Below are 23,798 nucleotides of genomic sequence, written 5' to 3'. Positions count from 1 at the left end.
ACAGAGAGAGGTTAAATACATTTCTCGGGGGTAATATAGGTAATCAGTGATGGGGCTGGATTTGAACTCGGGTATAGTGATTCTAGAATCTATGTTCTTAGCCACAAAATCTCTTTCCGGACTATTCTGCCACTTTTTTTTTTTTTTTTTTTTTTTTTTTGGGCTGTTCCCAAAGATAGGATTCTTTGAATGAGTAGTGTATTGATGTCAAAGGACAGTTGCAAAATGTGTTTTATAACTGCCTGTTACATAATTTCCAATGTAATATATTTTTGTCCTATAAATCTTTTCTAGATACTTTTGCCCAAATTCTACCTCCCAACTCCTAGGTCTGAAATTATGCAGCTGACTGATGAAAATGTTTTGAAACTTTAGTAATGGTCTCTTATAGGAGTAGCTATCTACCCTGAAGAGAAACTTGGCTTGCTTTTATAAAGATTCTCTAAGGAGGTTGACCTTTTTGTGTGAACTAGACTATATAATTTATCCTATAACAGTATCCTCACATCATGAGCAATAGTTCGAATAATATCCCGAGACCTTCTTACAACAAACTGGTAAACAAACTTTGCAGTGTATGTGGCATCTTTTCATGCAGAGCAGTAGAACTTTCTGTGGTAATGAAAATGTTTTATAAATGCAGTGTCTAATTGGTGATCACTAACCACCCACGGCTGTTTAGCACCCAGAATGTGAGCATGCAACTGAAGAACTACATTTTTATTTTATTTTATTAATTTAAACTTAAATAGCCACTTATTGCTAATAACTACTGTGTTGGACAGTGCAGATAATTTATTAAAAGTGATATGAAAAACAATAATCATAGTAAATTAGTAGACAAAGAAACATGAACTATCAGTTCACAAAGAGGAAATACATTTAACTGATAGGATAGAACTCAACTCCAGTAATAATTAAATACACCTTTAAAATAGTGACATAACAAATATTGCCTATTATATTAGTCAAAGAGACATATATTGCCATATATTGCTGATGGTTTGTAAAATGTATTACAGATCTTTTGGGAAACAATTTGTCAGTGAATAAAAACAAAATATTCATGTCTTTTGATCAAATTTACTCTTGCCAGGAACTTATTTTAAGGAAATAATCCAAACTTTCAAAAATGTTATGAGCTCAAAGGCATTAAATTGCTACATTATTTATAAAGGAGAACATATGCAGATTGTTAAAGAAGTTGTCTATCTTTCTGCTCAGAACTCCGTTACATGGCGATTAAAATTAGTTATTTCAGGACTGATACTCTCTACAGCTGATATATAACATTCAGTTTCTTTAAAAGTCAGTGAAATATTTTTATTAAGTCCTGGTGGTGGATACATGGGTGTTGTCATTATATTAGACACTTTGAAATATTTCATAATGAAAAGGGTAGCAATATAAAAATGCTTTTGTTATAATATTAATGGTAGCCAAAACCATAAGTTCATAAATGGCTGATTATATAAATGTATAAAAAGCATGCTAAGATGAAAAAATTGAATAAAAGCATGTGAGCATTCAAATGATAGTTCTGTTATTTTTCATGTTTTTAAAATGTATGCTTTTTTTTAAAATTACCTTTTAAAGAGTGATCTTTTGTGGGGAAACAATTCTGATCTATACTAATAAACTACATAGAGAGCTAAATGTTTCCAAGTAAGACCCTTTAGTCACTATAACCTAATCAATTTCCCCTCTTAAAGTTCATATGTGTGTCCATCTTAGGAGAGTTAATGTGAGAAGTATGTCATAAAGCTTTAGAAAAATACACAATCTGATCGCTTCCAAGAATCCCAAACCATTCTAAGATTTTTTTTTTAAGCTGGAGTGGACTTTTGAAATTATTTAGTCTGTATAGCAATTGGGCTTCAGATTGAGTCTGTAAAGGTTATATCCAGTGTCATGATCTTTGGTCAGTAGTAGAACTTGAACTCGAGCTAGTTTGATGGAATTCAGTTTCATTGTTCTTGGTATTGTATAGCCTTATCTCGAGACTCCAGATTTCAGTTATTTGGAAGCACTCCAAGAGCCAAACTAATAGTGCTCTAAGAACGTAAGGTGGTAAGAGTCTACTTCCAAATTGAGGAATTGAGAAAGGTCTCACATTTGAGGAATGTGCATCAGAGGGAAGAGAGTTTACAGTATGTCAAGCTGTGAATGCAGGGAAGTGCAGGCTTTGTTGAGGCAGCAGGTAATCCAGTCTAGCCAAAGCATGGAATGTGTGGGAGGGTAAAATTAAAGGTAATAAATTGCAAAAATGATTGCAATATTTTAAGTAATTTTTATTTTAAAAGGATTATCTGGTTTTTGGAAAGTTAATATTTATCTTTTTTAAGTTGCAGACCCCAGCGTCTTTTGCACAAAGTGTTCAGGAACTAACAATTGCTCTCCAGCGAACTGGAGATCCAGCAAACTTGAACCGACTAAGACCCCATTTGGAGCTACTGGCAAACATTGACCCTAGTCCAGGTAAATAAACCCAAGGAAAATAAGTGGACTGTCCTATGTGTGTCTCAGTGCTGCTCAGTGATTCTTTTAATTATCTTTTGTTGCATTCCTATAAGAATTTCCCAGAGTGGTTACTCCAGACCTTTTACACAGTATTTAAATTTCTGACCACGATCTTGTCCATCTATCTCTTTATTGCTTCAACTAACACTTAATACTTTTTACCGTACTGCTCACTTGACCAGGAAAGTAATTCACTCTGGGATCCTTTTTGTTTTCTCTTTCTTGCATCACAAAATTATGCTGTATTTACCATTCTCATCTGCTTTGACAAAACTCAAGTTCTCTCATTTTGTCTCACTATGTATGTGTGAGCTTGAGTTCACCCATACGTCCATACATACACACATACATATAGAAATGCAATTCTATATATATTTCATATTTTTCATATGTCCTTAGTTGCATTTTCTTGGTCCCAGATTTTTCCTTCTCTGTGATAATGGTGTCTCATTCATCAAGTATCCTCTCTTGCATATTTTTACTTTATCAGCCCTTTTCCTACTCCTTCCCCTTGACCTGAAAATCACTCAACCTTCATTTTTCACATCTAAGGTATTTTAAAATCCTTATGTCCTATTGCTGTCCCTGTGTTTTATTCATGCTACTTGGCTAAAACTCTTACCATTCACTAGCAATTTATCCCATTTCTTATTCCAAAGGCTTTTTCTCAGTCCTCAAATTACTTGATTTCTCTTTAGCGTTTGATGATGTTGTTAACTAATTTTTAATATAGAATTTTCCTGGGGCGCCTGGGTGGCTCAGTCGGTTAAGCATCCAACTCTTGATTTCAGCTCAGGTCATGATCTCTCGGTTCATGAGATCGAGCCCCATGTCAGGCTCGGCTCTGGACAGCATGGAGCCTGCTTGGGATTCTCTCTCTCCCTCTATACATGCTTTCTCTCCCTCAAAACAAAACAAAAAAACTCCTTATCCCTTATTATAAAGATATGCTTACTTTGACCACTCTTTCCTCTCTTGCCCACTGAGGAGTAGGCCAGTTGTATTCTTAGAATTTTGTTTTCTCTGCATTCTATTGGTGATGGTCGTTTGTTACTCTCTGTAGAGAACAGATTCCCAAATTATCTCTAACGCTGTTATCTCTTCATCACTCCAGACTTACTTTACAAATGCTTTCTGAGATTCTCCATCATCTCCTCTTTGTTCTTCAACACAAATTCTTCTTCACTTGATACCAGCTCTTCCTGTGTTTTCTCTGTTAAATGACCTCACTGTCTGAGGTATTTACACTTAAAACCTGAGTCTTTTGTCCTAGTTCATATCTTTGCCTTTCACTTGCTCTACATATCATTTCAGACAATAGGATCTATCTTTTTTCACAATCTCCCTCTATCCCATGCCTGTTAATACTGCCTGGGTGAGGGCTGCATTATTTTCCCCAAGACCAAATGACTTCCATTTTCCTCTGTTCTTTTAATTCTTCCAATCCAGTCCACTTACTGCTGCAAAATAAATCACATCTCTGATCTTATTTCTATGCTCATAAACTTTCAGTGGCACCCCATTGCTTTATTGAATAAGGTTTGGAACTCTTGACAGTGGCCTTCAGGGCCCTCTGGTTTTTATCAACGTGCCTTAATAGGATTTACTACCAAAATTGCTTAATCAAACCAGGTCAGATATATTCCTAGAACTCAGTCATTTTTCTTTTTTCACTACTGTGCTTTCTTATTCTGAGCAATCAAAAGAGCACTTCCTCACGTTCACTGCCCCACCCACCACCAGCCTGTCTGTCTGCATTCCTGACAGTGTTTTCTGCTCTCCTTGTGTGACAGTGGATAAATTGTGCCTCTAAGCTAAGGCCCCTCTCTCATCTCATGTTCTAATACCGTTTTGACAAGTATGTCACTCCAGTATCCTCTTTTTTATATCACCAAGTTTCCTTCTCTACTAGAGTATTTCTGTCAACAAACACAGCTCCCCGTCCCCCCCCTCCTTTTTTTTTTTTTTTGCCTGCTGTTGGACTCACTCCAATCAGGCATTTATCTCCACTATTCAACCAAAACTGCTTTGTCAAGGTCACAAGTGACTTCCATGTACTTAGTTCAAACATCACTTCTTGGTTCTCATTTTATTTGACCTGTTAGCAACATCTAATGTTGTTGTTCACTGTCTGATCCTCTTTAATACTTTCTTCACTCGGCTTCTAAGCCACCACGGTTTCCTTCTCATTTTACTGGACCCTCCTGAGCCTCCTTTCTGAGCTGATTTCTCATCTTCATAGCCTCTAATTTTTGGATTGCTCCCATAGTTTAATCCATGTATCTCTTTTCTGTTTATACCCATTCCCTAGATAATCTCTAGTCTCATAGCTTTAAATAGTATTTATACAACTCACAAATTTACTATATTTCATCAGTTCTGAAGCCCACATTTTTTTCAGATCTTAGCATTTCTGAAATTGGGATGCATCTGTATAAATAATGACATGATAATCTAATTAACAATATATTTTTCTGTTTTGGTGACACATAAAATAATGGTGTATGTAGCACTTGATTTTGAATCTGTGAAACAGGAGCACCCGGTGGCTCAGTAGGTTAAGCTTCCAACTCTTGATTTGGGCTCAGGTTGTGATCTCACGGTTCGGGAGATTGGGTGCCACCACATCGGGTTCTGCGTTGACAGAGCAGAGCCTGCTTGGGATTTTCTCTTTCCCTCTGCCTCTCTCTCCCTCTTTCTCTCAAAATAAATAAATGAACAACAACAACAAAAAAAGTATCTGAGAAACATGTATTATATCCAGCCCAAACCTCCTTCCTGAATTCTTTTGTATATCCACCTTCTCGCTCAATATCCAGAAGGTCTACTTGAATGTCTAGTATGAATTTCAGACTTAATCTGTCCAAAAGTGAGCTCTAAGCACTGCTCCCACCCCACTCCCATTCCTTTTAGTGGCAGCTCCAACCTTCCATTTCATTTTCTCCATGCAAACACCTCCATAACTTTTTTTTCTCTCATATGTACATCTGATCCAACAGCATATTCTGTAGGCCCTCCCTTCAAAATCCATCTGCTTATCACCTTCACTATTACCACTCATCTCTCTTCAGGGATTATGGAATAGCTTCCTGTTGTCTGTCTGTTTTTAGCATAGGAGCCAGAGTGATTCTCTTAACCCTCTGCTCAAAAGTTCTCTGATGGTTTCCATCATTCACTAAAAGTGAAACTCTTGCCCGTGACCTACCAGGCCCCACATGATCTGGGGTTCTTTACTTCTTTCTAACCTTGTCTCCTATTCTTTTCCACCTGATTCATTCCTTTCCAGTTTCACCTCTACAGAACATGCCAGGCATCCTACCACATCAAAGCCTTCTCACTTATTCTTCCCTTTCCCTAGAACATTTTTCTCCTGATATATCCACAAGACGTACTCATGCCCTTCTTTCAGGTCTTTAATCAAATGTGACCTTCTTAAGGAGACCTTCTCAGGCCACCCAGTCTAAAATTTTACACATACCTGTCCCACTTCCCCTCTTTGCTCCATTTATCCAAGTCATCATTATGTAAATAGTTTGTATTTTGGTTATTTTATTGTCTGTCTCCTCTCTTTCAATATAATGGATTTTTGTTTTGATCACTACTGCTTCCCCAGCAACTAGAACAATACCTACGACTTATTAGTAGGTATTCTGAAAAATACCTTTTGTATGACTTTTCTCTTCACCTTCTCTACATCTTCATTTTGTTTCCAAGTGAAACTCCACGTCCCCTTCAAAGCCTCATTCACTTGCCATCACCTAGAAGTCTTTCAGAATGTCTCCAACAGGAAGTTATCTATTTGTCTTCTCCCTTTTTTTTATATTTTCTCTTAGAGAACATATTTGTAGTTAACTTTTCCTTTATAAAATCACAGTGCTGGCACTGGACAGATACTTACTAAATGAAGATATATAGTAGAGTTGCTTAATATAGTTAACTCTTCTATTAAACTTCGTAAACATTCTGTTTACCAATACTTGATTTATGCAGAATTTCAAAATGGACATTACAGATTGGTTAGTCCACTATTAAGTTTTGTTTGGACCACACAGTATGGATCTGCATAATATTCTGAATTTTTTAGATTCTGATACCTACAAACTTGGTAATTTTACGTGAAAATCTCAAATTTCAGTTTTGCTTAGGGAACAGTGTGTATCTGGCAGTGCTAGCTTTGCATCATCACATCATAGTAATCCACTAAAGTTGACAGGTAACCACAACCATAGATGTGGGACATACTCCAGTTCAGCACAGCCCCTGTCACTCTTCTGTTGTCATTTCCAACACGAAGGGTCTAATGGCAGTCGCCATTTATTGTCTGGTGTACTTAATTTCTTTATGTTAGCTTCCCTGTCCCTGTAGTCATTTTAGTTTACAGTCCATTCCTTAAAATGATGTTTAGGCAAATAAGTTATTACCTGAAAAGCTACATGAAGCCTAACTTGATTTCACTGAAGTTCTGATACTAACTCTTTTAATTAGTTCCATAGTGGGAACGTCAAATAGCATCACTGAAAATTTTTTTTTAATTTGTTATGTAGATGCTCCTCCTCCCACTTGGGAACAGCTAGAAAATGGGCTGGTGGCTGTGCGTACGGTGGTCCATGGTCTGGTAGACTATATCCAGAACCATAGCAAAAAGGGAGCAGACCAACAGCAGGTAAGGGGAATGTTTGAAACTTAGAAGTAAGGCACTGTGGATGTTGTGACAGATACAAAGCCGACAAGATGACATGAATATTTTGAGACTATGACTGTAGAACTGTAAATTAGTATGGCGAGCAGCCAATTTAATGGATTAGTCTAGTAATCTTATGTGGCAACAATGAAATTAAATAATCCTGTTGATCTAATGTTGTATTGGAGTCATGTTTCACATTGAATATATAGCAGCATTTGATTGTGTGTAAAGGTATGTATTTAAGTAAATGATTCTCTTTGGTTCCTATTCTATTTCAATTAGACAATATATATCACTTTTTAATGCTGTATCTGTCCAGTACTGTTCACATATTTGTAAATACTTCTTCCATAGCAGTATTTTAACATTTTTTATCCATATAATGTCTGTTGTGCCAGTGGGCCAAATTTTCTTCAAATACTTTTAAATGAAGTGTATGGCAGTAAAATGTAAGAGCTTATGTTATGGTTGGTTTTTAATTTTATTCCCAATAATTTTATTTTGCCCTCAGGATTTATGTTAGAGTTATTAGATCTTCTATTTTGCATTCGTAAGCTTGTGAAATTAAAATTTTATATTAATTTATAGGGTTCGGGTAGATATTAACAATAGCTTCTCCGGGGCGCCTGGGTGGCTCAGTCAGATAAGCGTCTGACTCTTGATTTTGGTTCACATCATAATTAGGTTCGTGAATTCAAGCCCCACATCAGGCTCTGAGCTGAACAACATGGAACCTGCTTGAGATTCTCTCCCTCTCTCTCTCTGTGCTCCCCGCCCCTGAAATAAATATTTAAATTAAAAAAACACACACACAGTAGCTTCTTCAATATTTCTTTTTTCTTTGAGAGGCAAGAAATATTAAACATATCCTGCTGAGTTGGGGGGTGGCGGGACGCCTGACAGGTTCAGTTGGTAGAGCACTCTTGATCTTGGGGTTGTGAGTTCAAGCCCCATGTTGGGTATAGAGATTGCTTAAAAGTCGTTTTTAAAAAGTATTCTGCTGAGTAGAATAATATGGGTACAATTCTTGAATAGTCTAAGCATAGACCAGACTTTATTTTATGATAAGAAATAAAGATTAAAAACTTATTTTTAAATCTCTGTTCCATTAGACATCATAAAGAATGTAACAAAAATAATAAGATTAATCTAAGTTCTGCAAAAAGTGATAAAATGCATCAAATTTCATTTAACTTAGTATTATGTTTGATACCTCATTAACTCCCCACGTCCATCCTCCTTGTCTTGTATGGTAGTTGCAAATAATAAGTTTCATTTGTACTTTTAGAAATATTGTAAGTCCTTGATATGTTCTTCTGCATATCAAGAATTGTTTGCAGAGTATTTTTCAGGTATGGAGCCTACTATAGATTTGTGTTGTCTCATAGGAAAACATCATTGGAAGTATAGCTATACTAAATATTGTCCAAAACAAATATTAGGACATACATTAGACATTTGAAGGTCCTAAACTCCAGTGGTTTGTCCATTATAGAACCTGGAAAGAAAGTCATAAAGCCCTTATGACGTTTAATCCAGGATTTATGTGATGTTACATGTTTGAGACGTTATGCCAACATATGAAAAAATCAGGACTCCGTTCTTTTAATTAATTATTTTTGGACTCCTAGACTTTAGACAGAATGACTTTCTAAGTGACTTTTTGCTCTGCACAGTCTAGATAATTGTGTGAGTTAGTCTGAAGTCAGCGTCTAATGTTTTAATTTTGGTCTCAGCCTCCACAGCACAGCAAATATAAAACATACATGTGTCGAGATATGAAGCAGAGGGGAGGATGTCCGCGTGGGGCCAGCTGTACATTTGCACACTCACAGGAGGAACTGGAGAAGTAAGTGTAAAGGTTATCAAATTCAACTTTCTAATGACTTGTTATAAAATAAGGTAGAGTTACTAAGTAGAATAATTTGCCACTGTTGAGAAACAGAAAAAGAGTAGTTGCATTCTCTTTAATGAATGGGAAATACTTAGAAAGTAATACAGAATTGTAAAAATTAAGAAAACTGAAGCAGTTTCTTCAGCTTTCATTACATCGTGGCCACAAATAGGAAACTAAATATAGAAGTGAGTCATTTGCACTTTCCCCCCAAAATTAAAACTCTTAAGAATTTTCATCCATTCTAACTTACTGATTTTAAATAATTGAATAATGTATTTCCAGTGGAAAAACTTGCCCTTTGCTCAATTCAAGAAATTATTTTATTGCCAGGCTTAACTTCCCAGATTCTTTTAAATTTCAGAGATCAAATAATTCCACTGATGTTAAATTTTCCAGCACATAGTAGAAAGAAAAGAAAATGAATTGTACTCATATAAACTAAAATGGGAAACATAACCAGAATGGAAATTAAAGCTCCCGTTGGCATTACCACCAACAACAACAACAAATACCAAATAAAAAATTAACAAGAAATATTGAGGACCGGTGTGAATTGAATTAGTAAGCTACCTAGGCAAATAAGAATTGAATAGGGGCACCTAGGTGGCTCACTTGGTTAAGCCTCCAACTCTTGATTTAAGCCGAGGTCATTGTCTCTCAGATTGTGAATTCAAGCCTTGCATCGGTCTCTGTGCTGACAGCATGGAGCCTCCTTGGGATTGTCTGTCTGCCCTTCCCCTGCTTGTGTGTGCACATGTGCATGCACGCGCTCTCTCTCTCTCTTTCTCTCAAAAATAAACATGGGGTCGGGGGTCAGAGAGAGAGACAGAATCAGAAGCAGGCTTCAGGCTCTAAACTGTCAGCACAGAACCCAGTGCGGGGCTCAAACCCACAAACCGTGAGATCATGACCTGAGCCAAAGTCAGATGCTTAACTGACTGAGCCACCGAGGCGCCCCTAAAAAAATCTTTCAAAAAATAAAATTAAATTAAAAAAGAGAAGAATTGAATAAATAAAGAAGGATACTGTGTTCTTGGATAAAAATTCCCATTATACAGGTTTTATTTTCTCAGTAAATTCAGTGAAATCTCAATCAAAACCTTAACATGATGATTGTTAGGATCTAACAAAATCATTCATTGGGAAAAGTAAGTATGTGCAAACAGCCAGAGAAATTCTGAAAAAAAGAAGTTTTCAACAGACTGGACTAGACTATCAACTTTTAAAGTGTATTATGAGCTGAAGTGCATATAGAGACTGGTTTTAGCATAGGAATAGCTAGATCAATGAAGTACAATGGAAAATCTAGAAAGAATGCCAGACACAATAGGAACTGAGCATTTGTGCTGAAGATGGAGTTTCACATCAGTAACAAAGAAGATGACATTGAAACAACTGCTGTCCATTTGAAAAATCATTAGAACTCAATTCTTACCTTTATACCAAACCGAATTATAAACGTATCAGAGATCTAAATCTTTAAGAAGGAAATGATACACTACTTAGGGATCTTTGCTGTTTTTGTTAACCTAATCTTACAATAGGAAAGGATTTTTTCAAGAATGACAACCCAGCATCCATAAAGGAGAAGACTGATAAATTTGATTACAGAAAAGTTAAGATAAGGCCCAAACGCCAGAATTCAAAAAAAAGATTGCTGGGGAAATGACATACAGAGGACGTACCCCTAACACAAAATGAGTTGCTACAAATCTGTAAGAAAGCGAAGAACCAGTAAATATATGGCTCATGAACATATAAGCACTTCACAGAAGAAATAGTAATAAACATGTAAAAGTATGTTCAACTTCATTGATTGTTAAATACAAATTAAGACAAAATTATATTTTGAACTATCAAATTCATAGAGACTGTAATACTACCCAGTGTGTGATAAGATAATGAAAAAGGACATTTTTTAAAATATTACCAGTAGGAGTTATAATAGTTTTGGAACATTATAATAGTTTCTAATGTGCATAGAGTAAGTAGACTTAGCTGTTCTGCTTCTAGTTAGTTACACAAGGTCGCAAGTACATGTACAGAAGCACCTGTTACTGCATTTTTTTTAGCAAAAAATAGGAATAGCCTAAAATGTACCAACGTAAGGGAATATCCAGAATGTGAAAGGAAGAAGTTACAACCCTATTTCTGTTAATAACAATCTTACATACATATTAAGGCAGTGTGTGGAGTGGAAAATCTGCAGGATTATGTACCAAACTGCTAACAGTGGTTATGTCTGAGGAGTAGTGTCTCCTCCCCACCCCTATAAAATTTGTCCAATATGGGAAACATTTGGAAAAATAGCATTATTCTTATGGGAGTTTGTCTTTGAGATTATTTTTTAAAGTGCTCTAGCAAGAGTAAATACATTTGCTTTCATCGTTGAGGAACAAGGGTAGTAGAGGCTGATGGCTTGGCTTAATATTTTTCCTGTGGTTAGATTTACAATCTACATGCCTTTTATACTGCAGTATCTGTTTATATTTAGGCATTATGTTTTCACTAATCCACTTTTAGAATAATTTCAATTTTGTGTAGGCATACATAGCATCAGCATCTCTGAATCGAATCTGATACAAATTAATATTCTTGATTATATACAAATTTTAATGGAGGAGAGCCTGTGTGGCTCAGTGTATTGAGCATCCGACTCTTGGTTTTGGCTCAGGTCATTATCCCCCCAGGGTTGTGGGATCGAGCCCTGCGTTGGACTCTGTGCTGAACGTGGAGCCTACTTGGGACTCTCTTTCTCACTCTTTCCCTCTGCCCCCATCATGCTCTCTCTCTAAAATAAAAAAAAAAAAAAAATTACTGGAATAAATGGCAAAATTTCCTCTGTACACAGGCTTTATGTTTTATTGTTACAGTATAGAGTCACTGTATCCCACGGCATTCGTGGGGAAGCTAAAGCAAAATATTTCAGAAACTGTCTTCTAAAGATTTTCCTTACCCCCTCTAAATATGTTTGAGAAATAGAACTTACAATAAAGTAAGTTATAATACAAATATTAATATGATTAGTAATGTTACAAATACTTATAAGGAATTTTATACTTTATGTGTTGCCTGACATTTTATAGGGTATACACACATACAAGTTTTCAGGTTGATAGCTATAGCCAGTGTTTCAAGAGTATTTCCAGAAAGTAATGTTCTTGGCATCTTTTCCTTTTGTATCTGTTTCTTAAATACATTTTAGTGCTTGGTTTCGCTTTTATAATTTTGGGTTTTGGTGTATGCTTTTGCTTTTTATATAGGTTTCGTAAAATGAACAAACGCCTGGTTCCCAGAAGACCCCTGAGTGCCTCTTTGGGTCAACTTAATGAGGTGGGCCTGCCCTCAGCAGCTGTCCTTCCAGATGAAGGTGCAGTGGATCTGCCTAGCAGAAAAACCCCCGCTCTGCCAAATGGAATTGTATCAGCAGGGAATACGGTAACACAGCTGATTCCACGAGGGACAGACCCTACCTACGATTCTAGTCTGAAACCAGGAAAGATAGATCATCTGAGCAGTAGTGCCCCTGGATCCCCTCCTGACTTGTACGTTATTTTTCCTAATTTTTATTTAAAATTTCTCCTTTATAAACAAAGTAGAGGGAAGAAAGATAATCAGTGTTTTGGTTTAAAAAAAAAACAAAACTCATTTTTGGCTATATTTTGTTTATTTTCTATGCCAGTTCGTTTTAAGAAATAATTAGCATAAGTGAGATAAGGTCAAAGTTTACAAATTTTGTAAAAGAAATGACTATTAGGAAAAAACAGTTTTCCGGGGTGCCTGGGTGGCTCAGTTGGTTGGGCATCTGACTCTTGATTTTGGTTCAGGTTATGATCTCTCGGTTTGTGGGTTCAGGCACTCACAGCATGGAGCATGCTTGGGATTCTCTCTGTGCCCCTCCTGCTCACCCATGCATTCGTGTCCCCACCCTGCCCCCCGCCCCCACTCAAAATAAATAAAAAAAGAAAAAGTTACCCAAATTGAGGCTTTTTTTTTTTTTTTTTTTTTTTTTTTTTTTTTTTTTACATTTACAATATGTGTATATTAGAAGTATTTTTGAGACCTTAAAGTTGACCTTTGGAATTTTATTCTTTTAGGCTGGAATCTGTCCCTAAGAGTATTTCTGCCTTACCTGTGAATCCACATCCTGTACCTCCAAGGGGGCCAACAGACTTGCCTCCCATGCCTGTCACCAAACCCCTTCAGATGGTCCCACGGGGTTCTCAGTTATATCCAGCGCAACAGGCAGATGTTTATTATCAGGATCCTCGAGGAGCTGCCCCACCATTTGAACCAGCACCTTATCAGCAGGGTAATGATCTTTTATTTATGTTGCTCACTTTTCTTAGGAGTTAGAACAATTCCAAGAAAGAGTGATCATATTTACAGAAGCCTCGAGGTAAATAAATGCACTTATTTAATACTGTAGAAAAAGTTGAGACTTTATGATCAACTAAATAGTATAAAATAAGTGAGTTAGCAAAGCTTTATAAATAAACCAACTGCCCAAATCACTGAAAGCTAGTTGTATATTAAATATGTGCATATATTTGTGGAAATAACAAGTCGCCCAAGTAGACCATGGAAAGAATATTATGGTGGGTACACACACTATGTTTTTCAGTTATCACATAATACTTTTGGGGGCCCTGTAACATTTATGAGAATAATGCAGCATACATGGTATAGAGAGTTGATAGTGTAGAATCAATATTAATAAAGGATAGTGTGAGCATACATATGTTGTATATATATGTGGGTATGTGTGTGTTTAAAATTCAGTGTTCCATTGTGGTAGTTAATGTGGGAGAGATGAACTGCAAGACTCAAGGGAGATCACTGAGAATTAAGGAATCAAAAAGACTTGATGGAAGAATGCTCTAACTAGAGGTATGGGAATAGAAAGATAAATTTACAAGTGGATTGCAAAGATGACAGTCTAGAGTCAAGGAGTAGTAAGGAGACTGTTGTTAAACCAGGTTTTGAGTATTGAGGCCTAGATTAGTGCGTTCAGAAAGAAGAAGGGATTAAAGGAAATAGGCAAATTTGAAAAATTAGCCAGTTTTAATGATAATACCAGGTATGGATAATAGAGGAGATGACCAAGAGGCTTCACATACACAATTGCTATGAAAAAACATGAACACTCCTTTTTAAACTAAAGTGTTGGATCTCTGTCAGAGACAGTGTAGTGCTATTATTTTTTAAACTGGGATAGATTAAAGATGTTCTCCTTTTTTCCCCAAGGCTATCTTAACTTTGAATCAGAAATGCCTTCTCTACTTTCAAAAGAATAGCTTTAAATTGGTATGACATTGTCAGTACACATAAAAATATGATGAAAGGTTTTTGTATCTTCCTTTGGGCCATCCATCACAGGAAAAACTCAAGTACTTTTGAGTACTTAAATACATTGTATCAGTCAGGGTCCACTGGCAGATAACAGAAATCATTCTTGCTGCATTAAGCAGAAAGAGGTTTAATGCATGGCATTTAGATACCCACAAAATCAGTGGAAGTATTGGAGAAGTAGGCTTAAGCTAGGCCTCCAGGAATGACTCTCAGAAGTAGCTACTAAAAAAGCCCAATTACAATGAGGAAGCTGTAGAAATAGAATTTTGGGGTCCTACCTGTGCGCCAGGATCACATCACTTGAGACAAAAGTCTGAAAATTAGGAAGCTACTGCCACAACTTTTGTCTCAAGAATTCTAGAGCTATGCAATAGCTACTATGCACACAGTTTGTGTGCCCTGTTGCTTTCTAGTTAACTCAGTTTCACATTCAGAATTCGTGTGAGTGATTTGTGGAACCCAAGTCTCAAGGGAAGGTAGTCTTTTGGTTTCCAATGTTTGCATTGCGTTAAGGCACACCAGAAAGATGGTCAGTTGAGAGAGCCAGTCTGCTATTGTAGATTATAAATAGATTAGGTTTTTTGATGACTTTTAAGGATTAAGGTTAATTTCTGCTTATTTTTCATAAAGTTAGCCTGACGACATAAGCAGAAGGGAAAACCTAAAGAAATGGATTTTTAATTCTTTAGTGTTGAGATATTTCAGAAGGGAAAATATGAAAAGATAGATTGGCTTATTGTTGTTTTTGGTTCCTCCTCTGCATTGTACAGGTATGTACTACACTCCACCACCACAGTGTATGTCCCGCTTTGTCAGACCGCCACCATCTGCTCCTGAACCTGGTCCTCCCTACTTGGATCACTATCCACCCTATCTCCAGGATCGTGTAGTAAACTCTCAGTATGGCACACAGCCACAACAGTATCCACCTATGTACCCGCCACACTATGATGGCCGCCGAGTGTACCCTGCTCAGTCGTACACAAGAGAGGAGATTTTCCGAGAAAGTCCTATTCCCATTGAGATTCCACCTGCAGCAGTGCCATCCTATGTGCCAGAATCCAGAGAAAGATACCAACAGATGGAGGGTTACTATCCAGTGGCTCCCCATCCAACTCAGATCAGACCTTCATACATCAGAGTATGCTGGGCTTTTTTCTTCCTATATAGATTTAATTTGATTGTTGTTGCAGTGATATACCTTTTAGCCATGGTAATAACCCTTTGATTAATTCTTTTTTGTAAGAAACTCCCCCCCCCCCCTTCCTTTTTTACATCTTTTCACAATTTGGGTAGGATTTTGGGGTTTGTTTGGTTTTTTTTAAACCATTAAAAGGGATAAAAAACCCCACCCCACTCCCACTAACTCTTCTTAGTCTCTGAAGTTTAGTTTATTTAACATTTCTATATCTACATTGACCCTTGAACCATGCAAGCGTTAAGGGGCAGAACCCTGCCTCATGCAATCAAAAACCCATGTAATAACTTTTGACTCCCTGAAGACTTACCTGCTAATAGCCTACTGTTGACCAGAAGCCTTTACCAATAACATAAATAGTTGGTTAACGCATATTTTGTGTGTTATATGTATTATATGCTGTATTCTTACCATAAGGTAAGCTAGAGAAAAAATGTTACCAAAATCGTAAGAGAAAATGTATTTACAGAACTGTATTTATGGAAACAAATTTTTATGAGTGGACCTTTGCCATTCAAGCTTGTATTGTTCAAGGGCCAACTTTATTTAGAAATTATGGTCTCTGGCTAAGAAAAAGAAACTTAAATTTAGCTCTTTGGGAAATCCTCAAGAGTTTTTTTGGGTGGGTTACTTATTTTGTTTTGCTTTGTTGCAGTAAGTCTCAGGATTTTCACATATTGAGATGAATATACAAGTTGCTGTCTATTTAAAATATGTGCTAAATGAATTAATGTGTTCTGAAATTCTCAGTTTTTACTAAACTTTGCATTTTCAGGAGCCTCCTTATAGCCGGCTTCCTCCTCCTCCTCAGCCCCATCCTAGTCTAGATGAGCTACATCGCAGACGAAAGGAAATAATGGCCCAGCTAGAGGAAAGGAAGGTTATCTCTCCACCTCCTTTTGCACCTTCACCGACATTGCCTCCTGCCTTTCATCAAGAGGAGGTAAGCACATCATTTTTAGTCCCATTTATCAATTTTTCCTCCATCATTGGTTTGCTGTGTGTCTTGTTTAAGTAATCTTGGCTGTTTCCAAGATGATGAAGATATTTTCCTGTGTTTTCTTCTAAAAGGTTTATTATTTTATTTTACAATTACATCTGTAATCCATCTAGAATTGATTCTTGTTACTGTGTTAGGGGTGAAGATCCATTTTTCCCCCGTAGGATATGTCCTTTACCTAGCACCATTTAATGAAAGGCCATCTTTTCCCTAGTGCTCTGCAGTCATCATTATCATAATCAGGTCACCTTTGTCATAGTCGGGTAACTGTAAAAGATTCTGGACTCTCTTCTGTTTCATTGATCTATATCCTCTGTCTTTGTAGTCATACCACATTGTATTAGTATAGTTTTATAATATGTCTTAATATGTGGTGATGTATTTCCAGTTTTGTTATTCTTCAATATTACCTTTGCTGTTCTTAGTCCTTGCAATTTCCAAACACATTTTAAAATCAACATGTTGATGTTCACAAAAGTATCAGTTTTTATTAGGATTACATCGAATCTCTGGATCTGTGCTGTCCAGTATGGTAAACACTAGCCACATGTTGCTAATGAGTACTTAAAATAATATAGCTAGTCCAGATTCAATTGTACTGTAAACGTAAAATATACACTGGGCCCGAGACTTAGTATGCCCCAGGAGTAAAACATTTCATTAATATATTTCTTAATTGCATGTTAAAATGATAATACTTTGGATGTATTAGATTAAATAGAATATATTAGCAAAAGTAATTTTACCTGTTTCTTTTTTTCGTGTGACTGCTAGAAAATTTTTACGTTAATATATGGGGGTCTCATTTTATTTCCATTGGACATTGTTGTTTTAGATTGGTTTAGGGAGAAGTGACATCTTTCGAATATTGAGTCTGCAAGAACATTATATATCCACCGCTTACTTGGATCTTTAATCTCTTTCAGAAATGTCATAAATCGTAGTTTTCAGTGTCTTGCACATCTTTAATTAAACTTATTCCTAGATAACTGATATATATATTTTTTTAATGTTTATTTTTTGAGAGAGAGAGACAGAATGTGAGCAGGGGAGGGGCAAAGAGAGAGGGAGACAACAGAATCCGAAGCAGGCTCCAGGCTCTGAGCTGTCTGCACAGTGCCCGATGCGGGGCTCGAACTCACGAGCTGTGAGATCATGACCTGAGCCGAAGTCAGACACTTAACCAACTGAGCCACCCAGGCACCCCGATAACTGAGATTTTTTTAAACTAATGGAATTCTTCTTGAAATTTCATTTTGTTACTAATACAGAGAAATTAAATAGATTTTTCTGTATTGACCCTTGTATTCAGCAGTGTTGCCGACTTTCCATGTTGATTCTAGCATATATTAGTGGACTCTTTTGGATTTTCCATACACACAATCAAATCCTCTGTGAATAATGACCGTTTGACTTTCTCCTTCTCAATTCTTAGGTCTCTTCTTTTTCTTAACCTTGTGCTAGCTAGATCTTCCACTATAATGTTGGTTGAATAAAAGGAATGACAACAAGTAGTCTTATCTCTAGTTGTTGAGTAAATAGAGCTTTTAATAATTTACCATTATTATGTTTGCTGTAGGTTTTTTGGTAGATAATCTTTATCAAATTAATGAAATTCCTCTCTATTCTTGGTGTTAGACTTTTAATAAGTAAGATGCACCAAGGATTTATTTAACTCAGTAATGAGGAAAATAGGATGGTGAAATTGATCAAGAGAAAAAGAAAGGTTAATACAGTAATGTGAAAGGCAGGAAAAAAACCCTGAAAGTTGCTAGAATAAACTGGTTAATGTACTACAGGGCTCCAAAGCATAATCTTGGGGATTATCTTTGTGTTTCTGTAGGACACTGGTGATTGTTAATTATGAATGAATGTTGTCTTATGATCTTTTTAATATCTACATGGTCTTTGGTGGTGTTCATTTTCCACTTACAATATCGGTGGTAATTTTTTTTCTTGGTCAGTCTTCCTAGGGATTTATCAAATTTTTCTTTTTCTTTTTTTTTTTCCAAAAAGCCAGCTTTTGCTTTGTTGATCTCATTTATTTATTTTGGTTTATTGATTGATCGTATTCACTGCCTCAACAGTGTGTGTAAGTGTTGTTTTGTTTTTTTTTTTAAGTCAAATAGGTTTTCTCAGCAGGGTTGCAGTTGATATTATGTAAGGAAAATGTCTTACATCCTTTATGTATAGAATTATGATTCTAAACAGGTTTACTGTCTGACAGATTATGAATAATAACAATGAAAACTGAAAAGTGAAGTGCATCACATTGCATATAGTAAGCAGTAATCTTTTGGGTCTGTGAACGTGGTCTACTAAATAACAGTTGTTTAGTTACCCAACTTTCCTATCTAAACACTTTAGATGAATTTTCCATAATAAAGTAGGTTAATTAGTAAAATCATAACATCTTCTATTAATAATCTAACTTCATTTGTAAGTATAAACATAGAGAGAGCATGAGTGGGGGAGAGGGGCAGAGGGAGAGTGAAAGAATCTTAAGCAGGCTCCATGAGCCAAAATCAAGAGTCGGACATGGGGTGCCTGGGTGGCTCAGCGGGTCAGTGTCCAATTTCGGCTCAGGTCATGATCTTGCACAGTTGGTGGGTTCAAGCCACACGTCAGGCTCTGTTCTGACACCTGAGAACCTGGAACCTGCTTTGGATTTTGTGTCTCCCTCTCTGCCCCTTCCCCACTCACACTCTGTCTCTCTCTCTCTCTCTGTCTCTCTCTCTCTCTCTCAAAAATAAGTAAACCAAAAAAAAAATTCGGATGGTCAACCACTGAGCCAGCCAGGTGCCCCAACATTACATTTTTTCAAACATTGTATTTTAGAGTCCTCCTAGAACCTAGTTAGGCCATACTATTTTATCAGCAATATGACACTGCAAAAAGTAAGCTAGTTTTGGAATCAAAGATAATTTATTTTTGAAGTTAAGCTGTGTCACTCCATGAGATCTTTTGTAAATTACTTAGCCTCCCTAAACTCTGAAGCTCCGGTTTCTCCATTTATAAACCAAACATAATAAAGCCTACTTCATAGTGATGTGGGAAAGATTTAAGTAAGACATAAGGCCTCTGGCACACATCCAGCATTTAATAAATAATAACTTTTTTTTATTTCTAATAAAAATTAGGATCCTCACTATTAAGGAACTTTATCTAGAATTATTTTAGTTACTGTTATCTGATTATATTCTTATATTATTTGTTTGATTATAAACTACATATAATTGTACTAAATTAGTACATTATAAAAATACATAACATAGAGAAATTTCTCCAAAGTCCCATAGTCTGTATCACTGTAAATTTATTATATGTTTCAACTTTGTAAATATATTTCAGCTTTTATGTGCACGAACTAATGTATTGTTTTTTAATAGGATCATTTAGTACTATATTCTGAGGTTTTGTTTGCATCTTACTGTTTTTTTTTTCCTTTTACTTAACCAATTATCCTGGATGTCTTTCTTTGTCAGATATAAACTTATCTCATTCTTTTTAACAGCTGTATAATACATTAGGGTGGGGCGGGGGTAAGCTCTTCTTAGTAGGTCATATCAAGATATGAAAACAAGCTATTGTATTGGTGCCTCAGTGGGTTGAGCACCTAACTCTTGATTTCAGCTCAGGTCATGATCCCAGGGTTGTGGGATCAAGTTCCTCGTTGGGCTTTGTGCTGAATGTGGAGCCTGCTTAAGATTGTCTTCTCTCTCTCAGATGTGGTGTGTGTGTGTGTGTGTGTGTGTGTGTGTGTACGTGTACACACACACACACACACACACACACACACACACACACACACACAATGGAGTATTATTCGGCAATCAAAAAGAATGAAATTTTGCCATTTGCAGCTACGTGGATAGAACTAGAGGGTATTATGCTAAGCAAAATTAGTCAGAGAAAGACAAACATCATATGACCTCACTCATATGAGGAATTTAAGACACAGAACAGATGAACACAAGGAAGGGAAGCAAAAATAATATAAAAACAGGGAGGGGGACAAAACATAAGAGACTCTTAAATATGGAGAACAAACAGAGGGTAATTAGAGAGGGTTGTGGGAGGGGGATGGGCTAAATGGGTAAGGGGCATTAAGGAATCTACTCCTGAAATCATTGTTGCCCTATATGCTAACTGACTTGGATGTAAATAAAAAAAAATAAAAGAAAATAAATAAATAAATTTAAAAAAAGATTCTCTTCTCTCTCCTTCTGCCCCTTTCCCCTGCTTGCATGCATGTGCGTGCTCTACCTCAAAAAAATAATAAAGCAAATTTTTTTTAAAAAGCTAGCTATGTGAAGTTTGCATTTGGAGGAGAACTAAAGGAGACAGAGAAGCCAAAAAAATTGTTTTAAATATAGGTAGCACAAAAAGTTTATAGACAATAGAAACAGGAGTTATCATTGAAAATGAATAATATTTATAAACAGCAAGACCCTCTGTCAGTACAGAAAACCAATAATGATGACTCAGAGAAGAGATCTTTATTTTAGATAGGGGGAGGCATAAAGCCACTTACATATACCAAGAGCCCCTGTATTCTCAGTATATCACTGTATATATATTTATGATAACACGAAAGCAGTATTAAAGTCCTAAAAATTGTTTTTAATGTTTATTTATTTTTGAGACAGAGAGAGACAGAGCATGAACAGGGGAGGGTCAGAGAGAGAGGAAGACACAGACTGTAAAGCAGGCTCCAGGCTCTGAGCTGTCAGCACAGAGCCCGACGCAGGGCTTGAACTCACAAACCGTGAGATCATGACCTGAGCCAAAGTCAGAAGCTCAATCAACTGAGCCACCCAGGCGCCCCAACAGTATAGTTCTAGTCATCTATGTTCTCACGGACTTGAGGAATATTGGAGATAGTACATGTAAAGGCACTTTGTAAAACGTAAATGTGAATGTTGTGATTTTAGTAAATCACATTAGACTTAGAATAGCTATTCTTTTATTATATAATTTCAGAACTCATGTTGAGAAAATCTAGTATCTTATCCTTTTCACTTCGCAGAATCAGCCTAAGGACCAGAATTTATTATTTAAAATTTTTTTTTTAAGTTTATTTATTTTGAGAGAGAGCAAGCACGAGCAGGGGAGATGGGGAGGGGGTTAGAGAACGAGTCCTGAGCAGGCTCCCCACTGTCAGCGCAGAGCCTGATGCGGGGCTTGAACCCACAAACTGCGAAATCATGATCAGAGCCAAGACCAAAAGTCAGACACGTAACTGACTGAGCCACCCAGGCGCTCCCAGAATTTATTTAAAATGCGAATTAGGGGCACCTGGGTGGCTCAGTCAGTTAAGCGTCTGACTCCAGCTTAAGTCATGATCTCGTGGTTCATGGGTTCCAGCCCTACGTAGGCTCTCTGCTGTCAGCTCAGAGCCGGCTTCAGATCCTCTGTCCCCTACTTTCTCTCCAAAGTAACTACACATTTTTGAAAATACATGAATTAGTGCTGTTAAAGAGATTTCTGTAAAAGTTACTGTATCATCATGCACTACACAGTGCCTTCTCAGTTATGTTTCAAGTAGTTTTTCATGTTCTTGATTATCTGGAATGTTACTGAAAGAAACATTGAGGAGTGTCTGGCAAAACTAGGGCCGGGTATGTATTAGCTTAAATGTTGATTTCCATCCGATGAAGAAGAGGATAAGCAAACCTCCTCCAGTCCTGGCTTGATTCCTTAAAGGATATTGAGATACTTGTTTTTGACCCTCTGCTAACAAAGAGTAAAAACTAAACATCTTTCTCCACCTATTTTATATTTTTCAGAGTCTATAAAAATCTTCTGCTCTGACACAAATCAAATAACCCATCACTGTGTTGCTCTAGCATGGTGTTCTAGGAAATTCCTGCTTTCTCTGTGTTGTTACTTATAAAGACTTATTTCCTATGTGTGTATTTTTTTCCATCTGTAGTTTCTGGACGAAGACTTGAAAGTAGCTGGGAAATACAAAGGAAATGATTATAGCCAGTATTCTCCCTGGTCATGTGATACCATCGGCTCCTACATTGGCACCAAAGATGCAAAACCCAAAGATGTTGTGGCAGCGGGGAGTGTGGAAATGATGGTATGTGTGGTAACTAAGCTGTAGTTAATGCAAATCAGGATACACCAAATATGTCTGTGTAGTTAATAGTGTAGACACAAATAATTTGAGCTTTACTTAAGAATTGCAAGGCCATATTCTATATTAATGTGATTGAATTAGTTTTAAACTATAGGGGTTTTATGTTTGTTTTTTCAGGTATAAAAATTAATCTATTGCACATCTGGATAGACAAAGGAGAGCATTCTAGTATATTTCTGTGCAGCCAACAATGAACCCAACAACTGTTCAGAAACAAAATTAAATTATCTTGCATAATTAATCAGGATCTTGGATTTCTTGTCTAAATAAATTATAACTCTCTTAAAACTCTGAAGTTTAAACAACAAAGTTGAATCTAGTGAACAATAGTATTTGAGTCAGAATTGCAGCTAATAAGCTTCGAGTGGACTGTGGTATATTGAAATGTGTTATACTTCTATTTTAATTTTTAATAAAAAATAACGTAACAACAGTATGTCTAATGCCCAAGCTTAACATACATAACTATCTGAATTGCTTCTTTATTTTTTAAAGAAATAAAACTTTATAGAAATAGTGAGATCTTCCTGAATATACCTGCCTAATCTCCTTTTACTTCCTTCCTTCTTCCCTGGAGGTAACCTTTATCCTGATTTGAAAGTTACTCATTTCATGGATACTTTCATACTATTCCTAAACAGTTTTGTATGTTTACAGACCTTATATTAATATATATGTCAGCTTGCGTTTTAACTCAATTTTTGTTTTTGAGATGTATCCAAATTTATAGGTCAAGTTCATTCATTTTAACTTTTTATCAAATACCATTGTCTGGTAACTGGTATCATACAGTAAATATATATAGAAATCATTATTTGTTCCTTTTCCTGTTGATGGACATTTAGGCTAATTTTGATCTTTACCGTACTGTTAAGTGTTACAATGAACATTTTTGTGTATTTCCTTGTGTACATACATTAGTTATGCTTAGAAGTGGTATTGCTATGTTGAAAGGTATGTCTGGGCTAATACTCTTAAGCCATGTGCCCCTAATTAACC

General features: G+C 36.4%; 1 protein-coding gene across 5 annotated transcripts in view; it reads left to right on the top strand.

Annotated features, from left to right (window-relative positions):
• The window catches only part of RC3H1 (ring finger and CCCH-type domains 1), an 86,118-nt gene that overhangs the window by 47,048 nt on the left and 15,272 nt on the right, over nt 1-23,798 (top strand). For all 5 annotated transcript variants that reach the window (XM_078441092.2, XM_078441089.2, XM_078441090.2 and 2 more), the window contains 8 exons: nt 2,346-2,478; nt 7,065-7,183; nt 8,941-9,053; nt 12,365-12,646; nt 13,199-13,413; nt 15,224-15,594; nt 16,427-16,594; nt 22,587-22,739. In XM_078441092.2, the coding sequence (XP_078297218.1) occupies nt 2,346-2,478; nt 7,065-7,183; nt 8,941-9,053; nt 12,365-12,646; nt 13,199-13,413; nt 15,224-15,594; nt 16,427-16,594; nt 22,587-22,739 (1,554 nt within the window). The remainder of the gene's footprint in view (nt 1-2,345; nt 2,479-7,064; nt 7,184-8,940; nt 9,054-12,364; nt 12,647-13,198; nt 13,414-15,223; nt 15,595-16,426; nt 16,595-22,586; nt 22,740-23,798) is intronic.

Source organism: Panthera onca, chromosome F1 (genome assembly GCF_046562875.1).
Source record: "Panthera onca isolate mPanOnc1 chromosome F1, mPanOnc1 haplotype 2, whole genome shotgun sequence".
NCBI classification, from domain to species: domain Eukaryota; kingdom Metazoa; phylum Chordata; class Mammalia; order Carnivora; family Felidae; genus Panthera; species Panthera onca.
The sequence above is the reverse complement of the archived record's forward strand: the minus strand, read 5'-3'. Positions and strand labels throughout refer to the sequence as shown.